Source organism: Rhineura floridana, chromosome 2 (assembly GCF_030035675.1).
Source record: "Rhineura floridana isolate rRhiFlo1 chromosome 2, rRhiFlo1.hap2, whole genome shotgun sequence".
Classification (NCBI taxonomy): Eukaryota; Metazoa; Chordata; class Lepidosauria; order Squamata; family Rhineuridae; genus Rhineura; species Rhineura floridana.
Genome location: NC_084481.1, coordinates 91,568,619 through 91,588,238, shown reverse-complemented (window position 1 = coordinate 91,588,238; position 19,620 = coordinate 91,568,619). Strand labels below are relative to the sequence as shown.

At 45.7% G+C, this 19,620-nt stretch overlaps 1 protein-coding gene across 1 annotated transcript in view; it reads right to left on the bottom strand.

Annotated features, from left to right (window-relative positions):
- Nucleotides 1-609: 609 nt before the first annotated feature.
- CTDSP1 (CTD small phosphatase 1) overlaps nt 610-19,620 on the bottom strand; it is a 33,076-nt gene continuing 14,065 nt past the window's right edge. Inside the window, exons 2-7 of the mRNA XM_061609285.1 lie at nt 13,785-13,933; nt 11,578-11,679; nt 9,379-9,435; nt 6,977-7,069; nt 6,097-6,282; nt 610-4,757 (exon numbers count right to left, since the gene is read on the bottom strand). Coding sequence (XP_061465269.1) covers nt 4,629-4,757; nt 6,097-6,282; nt 6,977-7,069; nt 9,379-9,435; nt 11,578-11,679; nt 13,785-13,933 — 716 coding nt within the window. The 3' untranslated portion in view covers nt 610-4,628. The remainder of the gene's footprint in view (nt 4,758-6,096; nt 6,283-6,976; nt 7,070-9,378; nt 9,436-11,577; nt 11,680-13,784; nt 13,934-19,620) is intronic.

Sequence of the window (19,620 nt, the reverse complement as noted above, 5' to 3'; positions counted from 1 at the left end):
AAGTAATTTGAATTACCTCACTCTTGAGTAAAACCATTCCCCCTAAGGATGGGGCTTGCTCGCTACCATTCAGCAAACATCACTTCAGGGGTAGACAGCTAGCATCCCATGAGAATAGAAAATGGTAGAGAAGAGATAGGGTAGATAAAAACAGAGGAAAGTGACAGTGGGAAATGGGGACAAGAAGCAGTTTCTTCCCCCTCAAGGAACAGCTTTGGATCTCCCATAATCTGACACAGATGGGAAAACATATTAAAGGTGGAACAAGTGTCTTATTCTAACTCTTGGCAAGCTAAGCGATTAACACTGAGACTATTGAATATTACATGGAACACTTGGTTCCTTTGCCCCCACGCCCAGTAGCTGTGTTAAGAATGGGGAAAGCAGTAAACATTTGGAGAAGGGGAGCATGCTCTCTGATAGAGGTGTCTACTCGTGAGCAAAGATCACTCCAACCACATTTCCTTTTACACCCAGAATAATGACAACAAATCACACAAAAATAATTACCATCTCTCAGGAACATTGTTAAAAATACAGCTATAAAAATCCTCAGATGGTTTCTCCCCCATCCCACTTTCATTGTTTTTATTTTCCATTTTCCTAAAATATATACACATCATACATATTTATATAATCTAAAATGTGCCCAGTTATTCTTCTTTCCACATCCTGTAAAAAATAGAAATACAATCTCCTTGAGTGAGGGGGCATGAGGCAGGTCCCCACAAAGAGGGGTCTGGATGAAGCTCAGTCTAGGTGCATTTTGTCTGTTGGGGCTTAGTGGATCATGAGTGGCTCGTGGCCTCTAGCAAAAGGGCATCTCAGCACTGCCAGAATGGAACAATTGCTGAATGCTCTGTGCAGGTCAATAGTTGTCATTATACCATGACACAGGAGACTGGGGATGAGATGGGGAACCAAGTGGAATTTAATGAATTCCAGAAGATACAAATTTGCCCAAATGTAGCTACTCCAATGGAGAATACTGGGTAGCTGCAGACTGGTGCTTGTGCCACCTTCAGTTGAGCAAGGCAGAAAGAGAGACATGCAGAGCAACTCTAGGCAAGTTTAATCAGAGGCAAATCCCCACTGTATTACATGGAGTGTTTGTCCCAAGTACGAGAGCATAGGGTTACAGCCATAATTTTTTTCCAGGGTGATTTCCATGTTAGACTGCTGCTGTAGGAACAAGTATTTAAGGTAGCACAAGCCTCTTTGTTGTTAATTTAGTCTGACTGATACAGATTAGATTAAAATATATAATGGAGTGACTAGGAATCTTGTCTATTTTGACCAAATCACTTTGGCATGCTTTTACCCTTAGTGTCATTTCATCACTGTATTAATCTGTGTTTTTTTTTAAAAAAATAAATATTGTTTTAAAATTAAGTATTTAAGTACATATTTAGATGTGCTTTTTCTCTCAAAATATTTAAATGTGCATTTTATATGTCTAACTGCTGAGAGAATTGTGTCACAACAGTGGAAGTGCAAAATTCAGTGGAGAGCTAAATTTCAATCCACACAAGTCTATGAGGTGCGGATTGGGTCTTTTCATATAAAAACCTTCAAAAATTAAATTCCTCAAGCATCCCTAGGAGTGATTATGGATTTATGGCATAAATGCCATAGATATGCAAGCAAGAAAAGAAACAAAAAGGATGAAGATGTTTGTTGGGGTTTTCTTTTAGGATATTTTCTTTCTCAATCCTTTCTTAGAATCATAGAATCTTCCCTCTCATTCTTTCTCAGGAATCCTTGGGATTTGGATTGAGAGGGATGGGTGTGTGTGTTCTGGCAATGTTAATTTTTATTGGTGCATCGAAAAACTCTTTTTTTACATAAGAAACCTTTTTTAAAAAAAAAAGGATTTTATCCACTGTATGCATGATCTGCTGTTCTCATTGTTGAAGGATATTCATCTTAAATTTGGTAAAACTATAAACATTACATTCCCAAAGGATAGAATTGCTGTTAGCTGTTAGAAGCAGGGACAGAGAACCTGTGGCCCTCCAGATGTTGCTAGACTATAATTCCCATAATCTTTGACCATTGGTCAGGCTGGCTGGGACTGATGGCAGTTAAGTCCAACAACATCTAGAAGGCTACCAGTTCCCCACCCCTGTTAATGAATGCAACCCTATGCTCAAAGGTTTCTAAACATTCGGTATTCCCAATAAGGTCCAATTTGGCAGTGATGAGCTACTTCAACTATACTCGATCCATTACAATAACAGTTTAGTAAGTTTTAAGTATAAGATCATACTGTGTTGCAAGGGACAGCTCAATTGCACCCTGGCTGTGAGGTTCAGCACGGTCCTTTGCTATGTATCAATGGGCCACTGAACAAGCTACAACTGAGGGAGCCAAAAACTACCCCCAGCATCTCTAAAATATTCCATCCTGACATGAGCTAAGGCTCTAAAGAGCTGTGACATCATGTCCTTTCTTTAACGAAACAACCAAGACCAATAGTAGAAAGGCACAAGGATTTCTTGTATTCAAAAAACATTTTAAGGCAAATTCAAGGTGGCACTGGAAAGAAACCAAGGCAAATCCATTATCTTGCAGAAGTGGCTGGCAGAGAACCAGGACGATTCTGCTCTGGCTCAAGAGTCTCTTCTGCTAAAAACAGGCTTTCAAAAGCTTCTGGGAGAAGTGGGGAAAATATGGTTAAAAGGGAGAGAAGGGCCAGGGTTGATTTTGGCTAAAGCCACCTTTGAAAACAATAAAAGTGGCTGAACTGTTGGCAAAACACTGGAAACAGAGGTGCTAGCCACCAGCACAACTCAGTACTGTGTTCATTCTCTCTCTCTTCCCAATACCAGCAAACTTCCAAAAAGGCACAATTTTCTCACATGCCTCATAAATCCTGGAAGTTAGAGAATTCCAACCATAGCCCACAGGCAATAGTTGCACCTCAGGCCCTGTGAGGTTTGAAGGCACTACAGCATAAAGGGGGGGGGGACCCACAGCAGCAGAGAAAGAAACTCCAGGCACCAGCCAGGCCTTCTCTTCCTGTCCAGGCTATACATGAGATTTCTGGTCACAGGGAGGGCAGCATTGAAAAAACTGAAGAAGAGGCCCTGGAGACGCTGGAGGCTGAAGCGGAGAAGCCCGGGCTATAGAAAAGTATGAAGGTGGATAATTAGAATGACCCCTACATGGGTTTTGTAGGTCAGTATCACCAACCCACACTCTTAAGTCTCTGAGTCTTTTTAAATAATTTATTCTGGATCAAACCTGACTGTTCTAGGTGGCGACCTTCCTCTCTAGCACCGATCAACCAACAGTGCTACTTTCCTCTCAGCCATCTTCAGGTGTACTGTAAACCACCCCATCTCTCATCTCAGGCCCTCTTCTAAACTAGTGTTTGATAACACAAGCCATCTTTCCCGTGTTCCAAGCCATTACATAACCAGTTTCAGGCCTTGTCTCCAGATAGCAGAAAGGATGGGGTTAAGCCAGGCTAAACAGCTTGAGCTGTAAATGGGATTTCGGGCTGCTCTAACCACTGGGCTGCTCACTCCCCTCTAAAGGCACTGTCACAGGGCCCCATTAACCGAACTGACAGAGCTAGTTTTTTCTTCTGTCTCAGTGGGGAAGACTTTCTGTCTCTCTCTCTCCATTCCTGTCCCCCTTTCACCTAAAATATCTCCTGCTCCTCTGCTGTGTCACCACCCATTCAGAAAATTAAGTAAAACGTGGGATCTCCCTCTCCAAATTAGAAGAGGTTATGAGGACTTTCTCCAGCAAAGGGAAAGAGGGGGGGGGATCCAACCCAGTATCTATCCCAAAGATAGACAACTTATTCACAGTGACTGTACAGTAGTTCCTACAAGTAAGCTGTCCAGTTTAGGAAAGTTACATCCCTCAAAAGACCCTCAGCTCTTTCTTTTATGAACTAGAAAGGCAATCTCTTTGATAGACACAGCCAACTTCCTCTAAATGGTCCATCTATCCCTCCACATCTTGTCAGCATCCCACCCTGTAAATCCTGCCTGTTCTCTGTCACCTCCTCTCCAGCTTCTGTCGGATCATTTCCATCTGGGATATCTCCATCCAGTCAGTCAGAAGTAGCCACTAGAAATGCAGCAGAGGCACCTATGCCCCAGACCCAGAAAACTAGGCCATAATACTTATAATGAAGCAGGGGGAGAATCTATAAGCAACTATGAGATGCAGTGGGTATCCAGGACCCCTGGAGTAGCATCCCCAACCTGGCAACAGGGGAAGGGGGTGGGGTTCTGGTTTCCCCCTTGCTCAGAGGGAAAAGGACCACAGTTTTGGTCCCACTTGGTGTGAGGGGAAAAAAGTGGGCTGAGGTCCTGGTCCCCTCAGACATGACTCAAAGGAGGGAGGGACAAACCGTTAAAAACACAGTGTTGAGAAGGATGCCTCCCGGGGGTTCAAGGTCACACTCAGACTCTGGGGTCTTTGCTGCTGCGCCATGGAAACAAGCGCTCTCTGCTTCCCCCTGCAGGGTTTCCTGTGCACTGCACTTCTTGTTGAGGCTGCCAGAGGCTAGGCTGGGAGAGGAAGCAGGCCATCCTGCTCAATGAAAGGAAGCAGCCGACATGGGCAAACACTCCTCCTTTCCCCTACCCAAAGTCCCCCTGCAGTCACTAGCTGCTAGTCCGGTGCTGCTTTAGCACTGTATAGACGTCGTCCACTTTGCTGAGTCTCTCAAAGAAGGGCAACAGGTCCAGGAGCTCCGTGTCAGCCATGTTGTCAAACCACGAAGCCACAGGCACCTGCCACGGAGGAAGGGAAAAGATTAGGAGATTGCTGCCTATCATCAGATAAAATATAGCTTGTCACCAATACATCTCTGGTGAGAGGATTTGTAGCACGAAAGATAAGACACAAATACCCCTCGGTCACCTCGGAAGGAAGAGACGCAAGATCAGAATCAGGCACCTACCTTTTGGAACTCGCTCCTGTTACATATCAGACAGGCACTATCTATTATTATTGTTAATTATTAATTATTAGTAGTAGCAGTATTGGCACCTACTGAAGACCTTCCTTTTTCAACAAGCCTTTTAAGTGTGGATCTTTGTGCCAGTCTGTATCTGTATTGGATTTGAAACTAAAAACAATTTCAAATGAAAAATGAAACTAATAAATGGAATCTTTTTTACATAAAAATTGTTTTTATTGCTGATTGTTTTTATTGTGAAATTGATTTGAGGTTTTATGGAATCAAATTTTAAAAAATCAATCTTATACCCCACCCATGAGAAGTTCACTGAAATTTTCTCTCCCTTCTGATAATGAGAAATGCGTGGCACAGCACTTATGACAACACACTGCCTCTCTCATCTCTTTCGATGGGATCAAGGCAGATTCACGTTTAAAAGAACACATTGAGTGCCCTCCATCATGTCTAGCTTAAGCCACAGGACTACCAAACAGTGTAGGGATTTGTGCATCTGTAAGTTGCATAATTAAATCATTAGGTGGTCCTGGAGTCTAAACTGAAAAGCTGAACTGGATTGCCCCTCCAGCCCCTCCTGCCTTTTGCAGGGATTGAGCACTAGCACCATCTCCTTGCAGGGAACTGGCGCATGGGGACAAAAACAGGATTAAACTCCCACCCATCTTGATGGGCAAGGGTTCAGCCATGCTTTCTGCAGGGATTGACTGCACCCATCAAACCCACCCATCAGCTGATGTCACCTGCCCATTGAAGTGATGTCACCTTATTGACTGGTGGGTGTGGTTTCACAAAAACAGTCTCATGGGCCAAACTGGAATTCTTGGCAGCCCAAGACTGACCCATGGGCCAGAGGTTCCCCACCCCTGCCCTACACAATCCTTCACTCTCCCCCATCCCCTCCACAGTATGGAGATAATTCTACTGGTCTCCTTTGGAATCCCCCCCCTTAAATATTAAAAAGGCACCGTCTCTGTTGCCTGCCAGGTAGAGAGGTGTCCCATTTGCCCTGTCCTGAAATGATGTATTTTCAGCTTTGTTCAGCTGGGCTCAAGGTAGAAAAAGTGAGCCTCTCCCCCAAAAAAGTTTCCCACACAATCCCCCTTTGCAATCCTGGCAAAAGTCAGAAAGCTGCTGGTTATCCAGCTACCTACAGCATTATCAGGATGGAAGACGTAAGAAGCAGGTGAATTGTCCACAATGATGATACGTGTCAGGTCGCGGCCCAGGCGGCTGAGGTCCTTGACATAGTTCCCACGGTGGAAGACGCACGACTCGCGGAAGAGGCGGGTGCGGAAGGCTCCCCACTTATCCAGCAGGTCAGCTACAGGATCTGCATACTGGGGTTGGGGAGGAAATAGAGGGAGAGTTGGTTTGACGGCACTCTCAAGGTGCAATGCCCGAGTATATCTCGGGATGGGTGGGGGGACGGGACCACTGCATAGTGGATCTTTGGAAGTCTGGATCACCTTTCTTCCTCCCTGCGTGTGATACTAGATTTCACTTTCTCCCATCCCGGCAGGTAAGTGTGCTTCTTCCCAGGATTCCTGGGCAGTTTCCCTTGCCCAGGTAGAACAGGGTCAAGGTTGGAGGAGGAGTATCTCCACAACCGCAGTGAACAGAGTGTTTTATCATGAACAGGTCTGGCTATCCCAAGTGCTTTATTGCAACTAGCTTCCTAAAAAGGTTGTCCTCTCCTGATGACTCTCTCCAGCCTTATTCCTGGACAAGATGATCTCTTTCTACTGCAGTTTACAGTAGAGAAGAGGGGCTCCAGGAGCCAGGATTTCTCCATTCACAGTGTAGGGGACAATCTCTTGAGGAAGAAAAGTTGATGTCAGTGTACACTGGAACCAGGACCTTTTTAAGCTCTCCCCTTCTCCAATATAGGTTGCTTTTTCTTCCCAGTGCCTCAGTATCCCCAAATGGAGTCTCCCCAAATGGAGTCCACTATCCTGATTTTTTTCAGAGGGAGAGGGGGTTTGAGCCAATGATCACCACTTCACTGAGGTGGTGGGAGGAGGAGAATCTCACCTTTGCCAGACTAGCAGTGAAGAGCACACACTCAAAGAGCTCACCCATCCGTCGTAGAAACTCGTCCACATGGGGTCGCTTCAGTACATACACCTGGGGAGGGGGAGAGTATGGGGTGGGGTTATGCACCACAGATCTGCTCACTAGCAAGTTGAATCATGGGGAGTCCTCATCCTGCCTCCTTGAACAGTAAAGCCTTTATTTATTTGTATCCTGCCCTTCCTCCCAGCAGGAGCCCAGGGTGGCAAACAAAGCGCTAAAAACACTTTAAAACATCATAAAAACAGATCTTAGAATACATTAAAACAAAACAGCATTAAAAACATTATTAAAAAACATATTAAGCAATTCTAACACAGACACAGACTTGTTGAAAGAGGAAAGTCTTCAAAAGGTGCCAAAAAGATAGCAGAGATGGCGCCTGCCTAATATTCAAAGGGAGGGAATTCTTTGGGTACCTTTGGGTACCATGTTGCGCTTTCCTCTCTCCAAGGCTGGGTAAGAGAGGTTGGGTGGTAGAATAAGTTGCCCACGGAACAGTTCGCAATGTTTGTCCATCAAACCCAGTGATGCCTACTCTGACTGGCAGTGGCTCTGGAGGATCTTGAACAGAGGGGAGGGTCTTTCGTATCAGCTTCTACCTGATCCTTTTGAACCTGGGGCCTTCAGTATGCAAAGGAGGTCCTCTGCCCCCAAGACTGTGACTCCTCAGGAGATTGGACAGGAAGTAATTGTTCAAGTGCAGACACCAGAATGCAAAACGCATGTGTAAAAGAATCAGGGCCCTGATGCTTTCCTTGTCACATCCAAGCTTTTTTAAAGGAACAAGTGCCGAGTCTTAGGCATGGGTGCCCTACATACTCGATGAGAGATGGGGTCATTTTGTACACTGGCATCTGTACCAGAAGGCAAAATGCAAAGTATGAGTCAGCCCAAGAGTTTGGCTCTTTTCACAAAAAAAGAACAGGTGAAGAAACCAGGAAGTCCTAGTTGCACATAACTCAGATGAAGAGAGCACTGTCCAGCAGAGTGGGCGATAGTTCAGCATCTCCAGGGAAAAAACTAAAACAGAAAAGTCAACTTCAAATCAGATGGTGTTTATGTGCATTTTCGGAATGCATTCCAGTAACATAATTGGTAGAAATGTGCACAGAATTAGGCAAAGGTTTGGGGAAGGAAAAAAGAGAAGGACTGCTTATATAATGAGGGACTGGGGTTAAAGGGGAGGAATATATCTGTACAAGCAGTCCAGAAAGTATGAAGGGATAGGGTGCAGGTAGCTTGTACAAAATAACCAATGGAGGGACCCGCCATATATCACTAGGAAGTATTTAGGGGCTGTTGCTTGCACTTTACAAAGCTCTTCATCAATAAGAAACTTGCTGTTTGTAAACAGAAATACAGAGAAATTCCCATCTAAACCTGTTCTAGACAGGTAGATTTTGCACTGCAAAGTATGATCACAATCCTACTAAATCATCATTATCTCGGCTGCGACAAAATTAGCCTCTCTCCTACAGTGGGAAGAATATGAAAAGGGAGGATACAAGACAGATGTAATATTAGTTCTCAGTGATGGAGGGCAGAGTGGCAACTGGTGCAAACTACCAAAATGGATTGTAAAAATCAAGAGCTAATACAAGCTGGATAAAACGTCTGCAAGGAATAATTCAGAATTAGTTATCCAGGCTTATGTGAAAGAGAATAGTTAGACTGGCTCTTGAGGTCCTTACTAGCCTTTGGAATCCAGCTCTAGGATCTCGCACATCCCAAGACAGGTTGCTTGAAGACAGAGTTTTCACGTACTATTGCAATTCCCCCCAGTATCCTGTGACTGGCTTCCACGCAAGGGGAACTTGGTACATCAGAGCAAGAGATTCCTTTAATTACCACATTGCAGCATGCAGCACCCTTCAAGATACAAACTATGAGATACAAAATGGTGAGGCTGGTCTAGATCATCCAAGAACCATTCAAAGCATCTGAAAAGTGTCTTCAGTAGTTAAGTTCCTCTTCAAAGGCTGGTTGTACAGAGCTATCATATCCATCCTAGCTGGTGCTGCTGGCTGCCTCCAAGGCCAAGTAATCGAGAACAGGCTGACTGCAGTACCCACAGCCTATCCTGGATTACTTGAATCTGGCTACAGCCTTTGTAAGTAGAGATGGCAAGCAGGAATGAAAGGGGTGTGGAAGTTTAGCCCCAACATGCACCACACCCAACTGCCAGCTGAGCATTCAGTGGAGCTATTCCCTTTCCCGAGTACTGCTCTCTCCCCAGTGACCACCCCATAGTCATCGTTTGCAATTCCACTTGGTCTCCTCCTGAGGGCAGCACTGCCAGTACTACAGGTTGGGCCACAGTCCCCCTTCTGCCCATTGTGCATTCCCCATAGGCTCCATACCTGGTGCATGACCCCGTCAATCTCCACCGGGATGATGAAATCGGCATTGTTTACTGGCTGGGGAGGGACAAAGAGAGTCGGGAAGTTAGATCTCCTCAACAGGGTTCCCCTGCTGTTCCCACCTTCCCCAGTATGACTGATTCTCGTAGCCATACCTACTCATCATATTACATTACTCTGGCAACACCTCCTTTAGGTTTCTGTAAGAAGGCCAGCTCCAGACCTCTGCCCTTCCCACAAGTGAGCCACTCTCCTCAATTACTTGCTTATACCTTACTTCCCCCCCCCCGCCCTCCTCCATCCCTCATGGCTACTGGCACTAGCACACATCTTTGGAACTGAAGCTGGGTCCTTTCTTAATAGAAATGTAAATTGAGCCTTTCCCATAGGAATGAGGGACCTGTGGTCTTCCAGATATTGTTGGACTCTAACTCCCATCAGCCCCACCAGCATGGCTAATGGCCAGGGGTGATGGGAGCTGTAGTCCAGCAACATCTGGAGGGGCACAGGTGCCCCACCCCTGCCTTACCCACTGCTCCAGAAGGGTTGATGGCAGCTGGTTAACCAGCAGCTGAAAGGGAACACAAGGTCCATATGGCACAGTAAGGGCTATTTCTGGTTCACCAGGAAAAGAATAGTCTTTTATATTTGCTTACAAGATGTATATGCCACCCAATAACAAAAATTATCTGAGTGGCTTACAACGAAGAGAAATAATTACTTTTTTTTTTAAAGTATCAGCAGGAAAAAGGGTGAAGGCAAAAAACCCCAAACCCCACCAATTTTTGCAAAGTAGAAAGTTAAAACTCCTTTACTAAGGAAATAAAAGTATACAGTCTGATGATAACATGAAACTAAAGACATCAGGATATAAATGCACTTAAAATGTTGTGCAATTCAGGTTGAGCAAGCCGCCTGCCTTTGATGTGGAGCTAATAAACATTCTGTAGGTTTTGCCCCTAGTTCTGGGCCAGGAGAGGGAGAATTGTGGATTAGATGAGAGATGGGCCAACTCTGAATGTCATTCCCAAACGTGGGAGGAGAGTGGGGGTTAGTCATTACAGGGCAGCCTTTCCCAACCAGTGTGCCTCCTGATGTTGTTGGACCACAATTCCCATCTTTCCTGACCATTGGCAATGCTGGCTGAGGCTGATGGGTGTTGTGGTCTGTGATGTTCCTGCTTATATTGTAAATATGGTAAGTGCTGTTTATATAGAAGACATATGGTAAGTGGAAAAGAGAAGGGGGGAGTACATGAGCAGTAGAATGCTGGATGATTGGCTGAGCGTTTGAATGGCTGGGAGTATAAATGGAAGAATGACAGTTGAATCTGGGAGGTTGAGGTTGAGGTGGTGTTTAGAAGGTGTTTGGAGGTGGTGAATTGAGGAGGTGGATGGTGGTCGGTGTTGTTGTTGAGAGTGAGTTGGAGTTCTGAGGCAATTAGTAAGAAGTCAAGTACCTAACAGAATATAGCTGAAACCATACACTTGTGAAACATTCCTTCAGTAATCTTGTTATTTCTAATATTAAATAAATACTTTCTTGGTTAAACATAAGCCTGATTCCTTCAGCTGGCAACACATACCAGGGGGAATAACAAAGTAACCAAGGCTGAACAGTTGTATCGAACGGTGGCAGCGGCGGATCGGAGGAAAGTGTATCCAGTCCCACAGAGAAACCCAGGGCTGTATGCTTCAGAGACAAGAGGCTGCGGGGGTGGTGGTGGTGGTGGTTGTGAATTACCTATACCCATAGACACAAGGTACAGATATAGCCTGGCAGAGACTAAGGCACAGTCTATTGGCTAAAAGGGATACAGAGTGTGGGGTAGTAAGGCCTAGCGGGGGGATTTCTTGAAATCTGTGCTAGAGCTGTAAAGGGTAAGAAGAAAACCTGACATTCCTGTCTGCTGGTGGTGCTGGGGAAGGACGTCACATGGTCCAACAACATCTGGAGGCACACTGGTTGGGAAAGGCTGTTATAGGGAGTTAAAAGATGTCCTGGATTCTGCCTTAAATTCAATAAGAGGGTAAAATTGTGAATCACCCTAAGTGCTGTACAGTGGAAAGGTGGCCTATGAGTTGTCTTAAAATGTATATATATTTTTTAAATGGCTGGAATGAGAATCAAAGGGACAGAGCAGGTAGTGAAAAATGTGTGTGAGAGGGAGGGAGGGAGAACTTTTGGGGAAGAACTGACCTTAAAGGAACTGTGTACCAGCGTCTCATCCAGGTCGATGACCACACATATTTTGCTGGCATCTTGAGGCTTGATTTCTGGCAGGAGGTATTTGACGGTAGCCTGTAGAGGCACATATGCACATAGGAGAAAGCATTGTGAGAGAAACTGCAGGGCAGAGAGACTGGCTGTGGGTGAAACAGACAACTAGCATGGGGGTGTATGATGGGGGCATCAAGGCATATGCTGACCCCAAAATTTCAGTTCAGTATTAAGGGATGCTGTGGTTGGCATAAAGACCTCAGACATACGTCTCCTGTGGAACAATGATTAGGCCCAAGATAGCACCAAGACTGGGGACCGGAATCTCTCTCTTTTTTAAATCCCCAACCCATTTCCCATCGTGATCCTATAGTCACAAATTCTAGTTTGGGGAGGAGGAGGAGCTGGGTTGGAGGGGTGGATCACATTGGAGCTCAGGGGCAGGAGGGGGGTAGGATCTGCTCTGAAACCAAGCACAGACATTTGTAATTGCATAAATGGGCACCAGAGGGCACTAGCTACAAGGATCAAGATGCTCTAGAATCTACTGGACTTTTGATGGCCAGTTTAAAAGGAGCTGGTTATTCAGCAGAGCTGAGTGATTAAAGGTTCTAATAATCTCCCAGGCTTGATCAGCAACCTAACCCAAGCAGCATCCCATGTGTTGGGGTCCCTGATTTCATGACCGGATGAACTCGAAAAATGAAAATGAAATCTAAACCGACAGCAAACCTGAAAAGGATAAACAAGCTGGGATAAACAATATTTAACAAATGCAAAAACTCCACATTAAACAGACAGTTAAGAATCCATAAAACACATCTGAAGCCTACAAAGATTAAAACAGACAAAAGCTGCTAATACTGATCTGCCTAAGAGGGCCACCAAGTGTTGCTTGTTTCACCTGCAGAAATGTGTGTTTATTCCTTGTAGGTTATTTATCTGTTTTTAAATTTTGTAATAATAAAATGTCTACACATTGCTTGTGTAACTTGGGAGTTTTGAATTTGCTAATTATTATCGCTCCCTCCAAGTCTTGCTTCTACTTTTTTTAAAATCTCCCACTGAAGCAGAAATTAAGGCAGCTGCAGCAGGCTCTTCTTGTCCAATTCCTCCTTTCCCAGTCCTGTTACCCACCCCCTCCCTTACCTGTTGTGTAGCACACTGGAGGTCCTACAGAGCTCAGCAGGTGAGGGAAGGGGCATGTGACAGGACCACCAGGTGGATGGAAATGGGTGGGAGGAGCTGAGCTTGCCTTGGCTCCTGCAGCAAAGGGAAATGTAAAGACCAATGTATGGGGTAGCAAGGTGGAAACCCTGCTTCTGCAGAATGCAAGTGCCCTCACTGCAAGGACAAGAGGCCGGTTAATGTGTTGAAAAGGGTAACTAATGCATACTAAATGATCTGTAATTTGCACTCCAAGTCTCTCTCTCTCTTGCTTATGCGAGGTGCACAGGGGCTTCATCGTGCCACATGACTGAGCCCATTAAGGCTTCTAAGCACTCTCGCAGCTGCAGCCGCTGTGAAATGTTTTGACACTGAAAATATTTGCATCCTCTTGGGGGGGGGGGGAGCTCAGGAGTTTTGCCCCAAATGATAATGATAATAATTTAAACATCACAAGAACAAATGGATGCGGAGAAACAGAGACTAAGAGTTGGGGGGCAATGTTCCTTTTGCAAAATCTCGTGATGCCTGTAGTCAACCAGTTTAAGGGAGGGGTGGACAGAAAGTAGATCAGGATCTGCTGGTAGATCTCTGGTGATTTGCAGTAGTAGATCAACCAGGTTTCTGACTTCCAGTTGTTTATTGATAGCAAAGACAAAATGACTTTCCCCCAACTAAATTAGGCTGCTGAAGTGAAGAAAGCTGCTGAAACCAGGAGTGGACTTTTGTATGAAAGGAATGTGAACTCAATTTAGTTCTAGTACTGAAAACTAATCCCTAGGCTCAGAACATGCTCAGAAGCGCCCCGCTCTTTAATTCTAACTGCCCGTCTTTTGCACCGGGCTTTGGTCAGTAGATCTTGGGGTTCTAGTGAAAACCTCCAAGAATAGATCCAACAAGCCTGCAGTCTGCCCACCCAAGAGACCAGCCCCAGCCTGCAAGGCAAGGTCTCTACTAGGCATATAACCCTTCCCTTGGTAATTTCAATAGGCATAAAGCAAACAATCAGCTGGGCCTACCTTGGGCACCGAGCCATTTTCTTCCACCAGCAGCGGGGCATTGTTGTTGACGGGGAGAGGCTCTGAGTTGTCATGGCAAAGACAGCAGAAGAGGGACTGGAAGATGCTGCGGTTCCTGGGCTTCTTGGAAGGTGATGGGTTCTGAGCACCTGCATTGGAGGGAGGGGGGAATCGCAAGGAAGACAGGGACAAGTGGAAATAAGTGCTATCCTGCCAAACCCACTTCTGAACTCCCCCCCTCGCTGCTTCAGGGGGTTGTAGTGTAGTGTAGGTTGTGTGGTGTAGTGGTTAGAGTGCTGGACTAGAACTTGGGAGACCAGAGTTCGAATCCCTGCTCAGCCATGAAGCTCACTGGGTCACCTTGGGCCAGTCGCTGCCTCTCAGCCCAACCTACCTCACAGGGTTGTTGTGGGGATTAAATGAGGCAAGGAGAGACTCATGTACACCACCTTGAGCTCCTTGGCGAAAAGGTGGGATATAAATGCAATAAATAAATAATGATAATAAATAAGTGACACACAGCACCGTTTCAGCCACTGTTGGAAGATGCATTTACTTGAATCTGCACGTTGCCCGTCTTGGCCCTTTGCAGGGTTCGGAGGCGCCCCTTTCCAAATACAGTGAGCAGGATTGCAACAAGCTACCCTCTTGTAAGTATTTCCATATCTTGACACACACGCAAAAGATGCTTGGCCCAAGGAACAGCAACTTTCCTTCGTCTTCATGGATCATGGTGTGCACCCTCAATAGGACTTTGCATGTGCCTGCAAAAGCATGATCCGTGCACAAAACAGATGTGTTTTACACCACGTGTGTGAGAGGGGTATATTTGCCAAGGAATCAGCATTGGCTGTGGTTCTCTGCACATGGTCAAAAACATATGATTGCCATTCTAAAAGAGAAAAGAATGAACCACGGGGGTTGGGTGCGTGTGTGGAATCAGCCATAAGTACTTGGAGGATACCCAGACAAATCAACCCGTCACCAAAAGCGGGACACAGCTCTGTCAGCTAGTCAAACTCATGCGTCCGGTCGACTTGAGAGGAAAATGGAAGAAGGAGATGGGGAACCTGTAGCCCTCCGGGTGGGACTCCAAAACTCCCATCAGCCACCAGGCAACATGGTCAAGGATGATGGGAGCTGTAGTGCAGCAATACCTGGAGGGCCACAGGTTCTCCACCCGTGGACTAGACTGAGATGGGGAGAACCGTAATGAAAACCTAGGTGAAAAGCAGAGATGCCAGGCTGGGGGTGGGGGCCTCTTTGGGAAGGAGGGAGAAGAGCCAGACAAAATCATAGAATCATAGAATAGTAGAGTTGGAAGCAGCCTATAAGGCCATCAAATCCAACCCCTTTCTTAATACAGGAATCCAAGCTAAAGCATCCCCGACAGGTGGCTGTCCAGCTGCCTCTTAAATGCCTCCAGTGCTGGAGAGCCCACCACCTCCCTAGGGAATTGATTCCATTGTCATACCACTCTAATGGTTAGGAAGTTTTTCCTGATGGGCCTGTGGGGGTGACTGAAGGTGGGGTGGGTAGGAGAAAGAAAGAGATAGACTGCTACGTACTGCCATGGGTCCCATGGGGTAAGTGACATGTAGTCGCTTGGTGGGGGGATGGAAAGAGAATCTGAACGAGGGAGGTCCTGTGAGAGTGATGTGGGGGAAGAGGGGGAGACAGAGAGAGAAGACCAGACTAAAAAGCTCTGATCCTTATTAACATTTTCAGCTTTCTGGCCTTCCTTAGTGGAAGGGACAGACTGCAGGGGACCCTTCCTTTTGCCTCTCATACAAATAACTCATCTCCTCTTCCTGCTTCACATACAAGCATCCTCTTCTGATTCTAGACAGATGAAAAAGATTTCTCTTTCCCGCCACCATACACGCCCCTCCCCCCCCATCGCAATCTTTCTTCTGTCACAAACATGCTCTGGGCACCAGGAAAACTTGAGGAGTTTTTCATCACGCCCCATCACCAACATTCTGGATGAAATTCGCTTTCTCGTCTAATCCCTTTGCTGTGAGCAGCTCCCGCTCCCTAATCCGGCCCCAGATAATGAGATTCTCCGCTACTCTTAGATGCCCTGGATCTTAGACAAGCCACAGCACTGGGCTGGGAACAGAGTGAGCAAGCGGCAGGGGAAGCCGACCAGACAAGGAAGTGAGGGCGGGGGAGCTGGCAGCCCCTTCTCCCCTGGCACCACCTCCGGCCTGAAGTCACAAACAGCCCTTCTGCAACGCCCAGCTCTGCTGCCAATGTCTTTTAAACTCACTACTGTTCCAGGTTTACACTCCCCACTTCCGTCGGTCCCAACCAACAGACCCCCCCCGCCCCGCTTTTCTAGCGGCACACCAAGGTGCGAGGGAAGAACCATAGCTCTCTGGCAGAGCACGTGCTTTGTTTGCCAAAGGTCCCAGGTTCAATCTCTGGCATCTCTCATTTAAAAAGGGATCAGGTGTTGGGAAAGAGCTCTCTCTGCTTGACAAATATTGGAGAATAGCCTGCTGCCAGCCATGACGGCTATGTTCCACTCCCACTGCTGGAGGGAGTATGCTTCTGAATGCCAGTCGCTAGGAATCACAAGTGGGGAGAGTGCTCTTGAGCTCGGGTCTTCCTTGTGGGCTTCCCATGGGCATCTGGTTGGCCACTGTGAGAACAGGATGCTGGACTAGATGGGCCACTGGCCTGATCCAGCTTCAGGGCTCTTTTTCTGATCTTATGGCACTCTAAGCTGGTATTAGGTAGCTTCAAATGTGACCCATATGTGTGTGCAGCAGCCAGATTTTGCCTGGGTGAGATGCACAAACAGCCACTGAAGAGGAACGCTGGCAAACTGATTTTAAAAACAGAGGGACAGGATCCAGACTTGAGCTCGGGGGAAGGAGAGAACTGTTTCCATTGTCCAGTTTCCCTTTTCTGTCCCAATATCCGAGCCACCCTGTTTTAGTCTCTCCTCACCATCGCTCCACCCCTGCCTATAACTAGCAAACCTCACTCTGAAGTCAACTACAGAGGTTCACCTGACTGAGCATATCAGAACCAACTTGCTAAATCAGATGAAAGGTTCATCTGAGTCCATCCCATATTCTGTTCGCAGCAGCTACCAAGCAAATAACGCAACCAGAGTCTTCCCTCATTGTTTGTCCCCATCATCTGGTGCTCTGCTGTATACTGCTTTCAAACATGGACATTCAATTTAGTCATCATGGTGAAGAGCTGCAGATAGACTCATTCTCCATGAACACGTCTCACTCCTGTAACAAAGCAATCTACGTACAGTAAATGAAATCCATTGGTTAATTATGCATGCAAGATGATGCACTTATATCTCTGAACAGCAAAATGTCTTGTGGCAGTTTAAAGACTAACACATTCATTATGGCAGAAACTTTTGTGGACTACAGTCCACTTTATTTATTTAACTGCTTGATTGTGAGAAAGCTGTAAGCAGCTTACAAAAAAAAACACCATCAGATGCATGAAGCATCATTCTGAGTTGTAGATATACATGATTTCCGTGTGTGTGTGTGTGTGTAGAAAACAGTAAGGTTGGAAGGGAGTGAATCTCTCTGTTTATAATCCCATCATGCATGTGTACACCTACAACTCAGATTAACACTTCATGTACCTAATGGATTGGACTGTAGTCCATGAAAGCTTATGTCTTAATAAATTTAAGATGCGATAAGGCTCTTTGCTGTTTTTGCTGCAAGAGACTATCACGGCTACACCTCTTAAAATTATATATTTGAGCTTCATATTAGCAGCAGCCTTTCCTTTCATCTTGGCCTCATCTGCACTGCACATTTAAATCAGTATCATTACACTTTAAACAGCTGTGGCTCCCACAAAGAATCCTGGGAACTGTAGTTTGTTAAGGGTACTGAGAGTTGTTAGGAAACCACTATCCCCCTGACAGATCTATAGTTCCCAGAGTGGTTTAACGATCAATCCCTCTTCCTTATCTGGGTGCCATCTGAAACGATTCTGCACCTGGCTGTACACATCTTTATTATTTGATGGAATATACCCAGCCCCGCTGCCAGTGTCAGAGCTTCTAGGACCATCCACTGCAAAGTGTTTCCACTGGACACACCTTGGAGTTGCAAAGAGTTGCAAACAGTTTTCAAGTAGGTGTGAAGGTGGCTTGAACGGAAAATCCACTGGATCTAAAAAAAATTCAGATTTTGGGGTAAAAAGAGCAGAGAATGATAAACATTATGTGTACCCGGATTTAAAAAAACAGAGGTGGAGAAGCAATGAAGCCAGTATAACCACAAGTGTGTCAGTAGCCTCAATGTCAAGGTGAAGGGTTCTAGCTTACACTTTCCCCTGACATTATAGTTTTCTGGGTATAGGGCTTTCTTTCTTTTTTGTAAAGATGAGCAACATATCATGTCAGCTCCCGTGTGCAATCTACAGAAGTACAGTTCAATCACAAGTGTTCAGTCACAAGTTTACCACCTTAGTGGGGGTCAAAGTAGATGCAACCGTGGTAGACCTTGGAACTTCCACGTGGTCCCTATAAACGCAGCCAGTGGTTTTACCTGAAAAAAGATGGCTGAAGTAGAGAAATATGTACAGTAGAAGGAGCAGCATCAGTCTGTTCTAGGGAATGATACATTAATGCCCACTTGTAGCTTGCAGATTCCGCCCCATGTCAGATTCCATGCCTGTCTGTGAAAGGCATTATGCAAGTAGCCTTTCAGGACAAGCACCAAGATGTCAAAAGGCAGAATGGCAATATTGGACATGTTGATCTAGAGGTGACACATTGTTCTTATGCCAGCACATTTGCAATCTCAATAAATGTTCGCTCTTGTATACTCAGTCACCATCATGACATTTGGCATATTTATTAGGTACACCATGTTCTTTGATTCACGGATATACACTGTAAATATACAGAGTGTGTGTGTGTGAGAGAGAGAGAGAGGGTGGGGGGGAGAGAGAGAGAGAGAGACCCCTTCGTGTTTAGTCCTCATTTTCACAACAATAATGTTCTTTTTACTGTCAAGGACAACCGGAAGGAAAAAACATAACTGTATCAGCCCTATCTGTTGAGGGGAGATTAGATACTGTAGATGGATTAGGTAGATCGGATGAGTAAAGTAGTTTCAGCCAACCCAGCCGTGTGTGTGTGTGTGTGTGTGTGTGTGTGTGTGTGTGTGTGTGTGTGTGTGTGTGAGAGAGAGAGAGAGAGAGAGAGAGAGAGAGAGAGAGAGAGTGAGAGTGAGTGAGTGAGTGAGAGTGAGGGGGGGATGCCTAACAAGAATGCAAAATACCATCTAAACATTTGCTAGGGCATCAAAGCATGAATACCAAACAGCTGCTGAAGCCCAAATGCAAGATGATGTGTCAGTCACTTGCCACTCACTTGTGAAACAGTCATCTACCCTAAAAGCACAGCTCCCCCTCCACCCCACCCTGGATGGGTTCACACACAACAACCCAGCTCTGAATCTGCTATAACATCTGAGCCCCATAAAAAAAATCTCCAAGGAGAAATCACCTCTGATTTCCCAGGACAAGTCCAAACGAACCGGAATGTTGCTACTGCAAAAGGATAATGTACCTCCTAGGCATTGAGCTTGCCTAGGCTGGATAAGAAGTGCAAGTGAAAGCATTAAACTACTGGCTACTGATATGCTGCAATTAATAAAGGGGTCAAGAATGGGAGAGGTGGTATGCCATTTGTGGGAGGCTATGCTAGGTCTCACATTTGCCATGCACTCACTTCTACCTCTAGGTGGCCTTGAGGAACCCACTCTCTCTCAGCCTTAGTCCTTCTGTCTGATAACAATACTGACTAATTAATATTACACATATTTTTTAT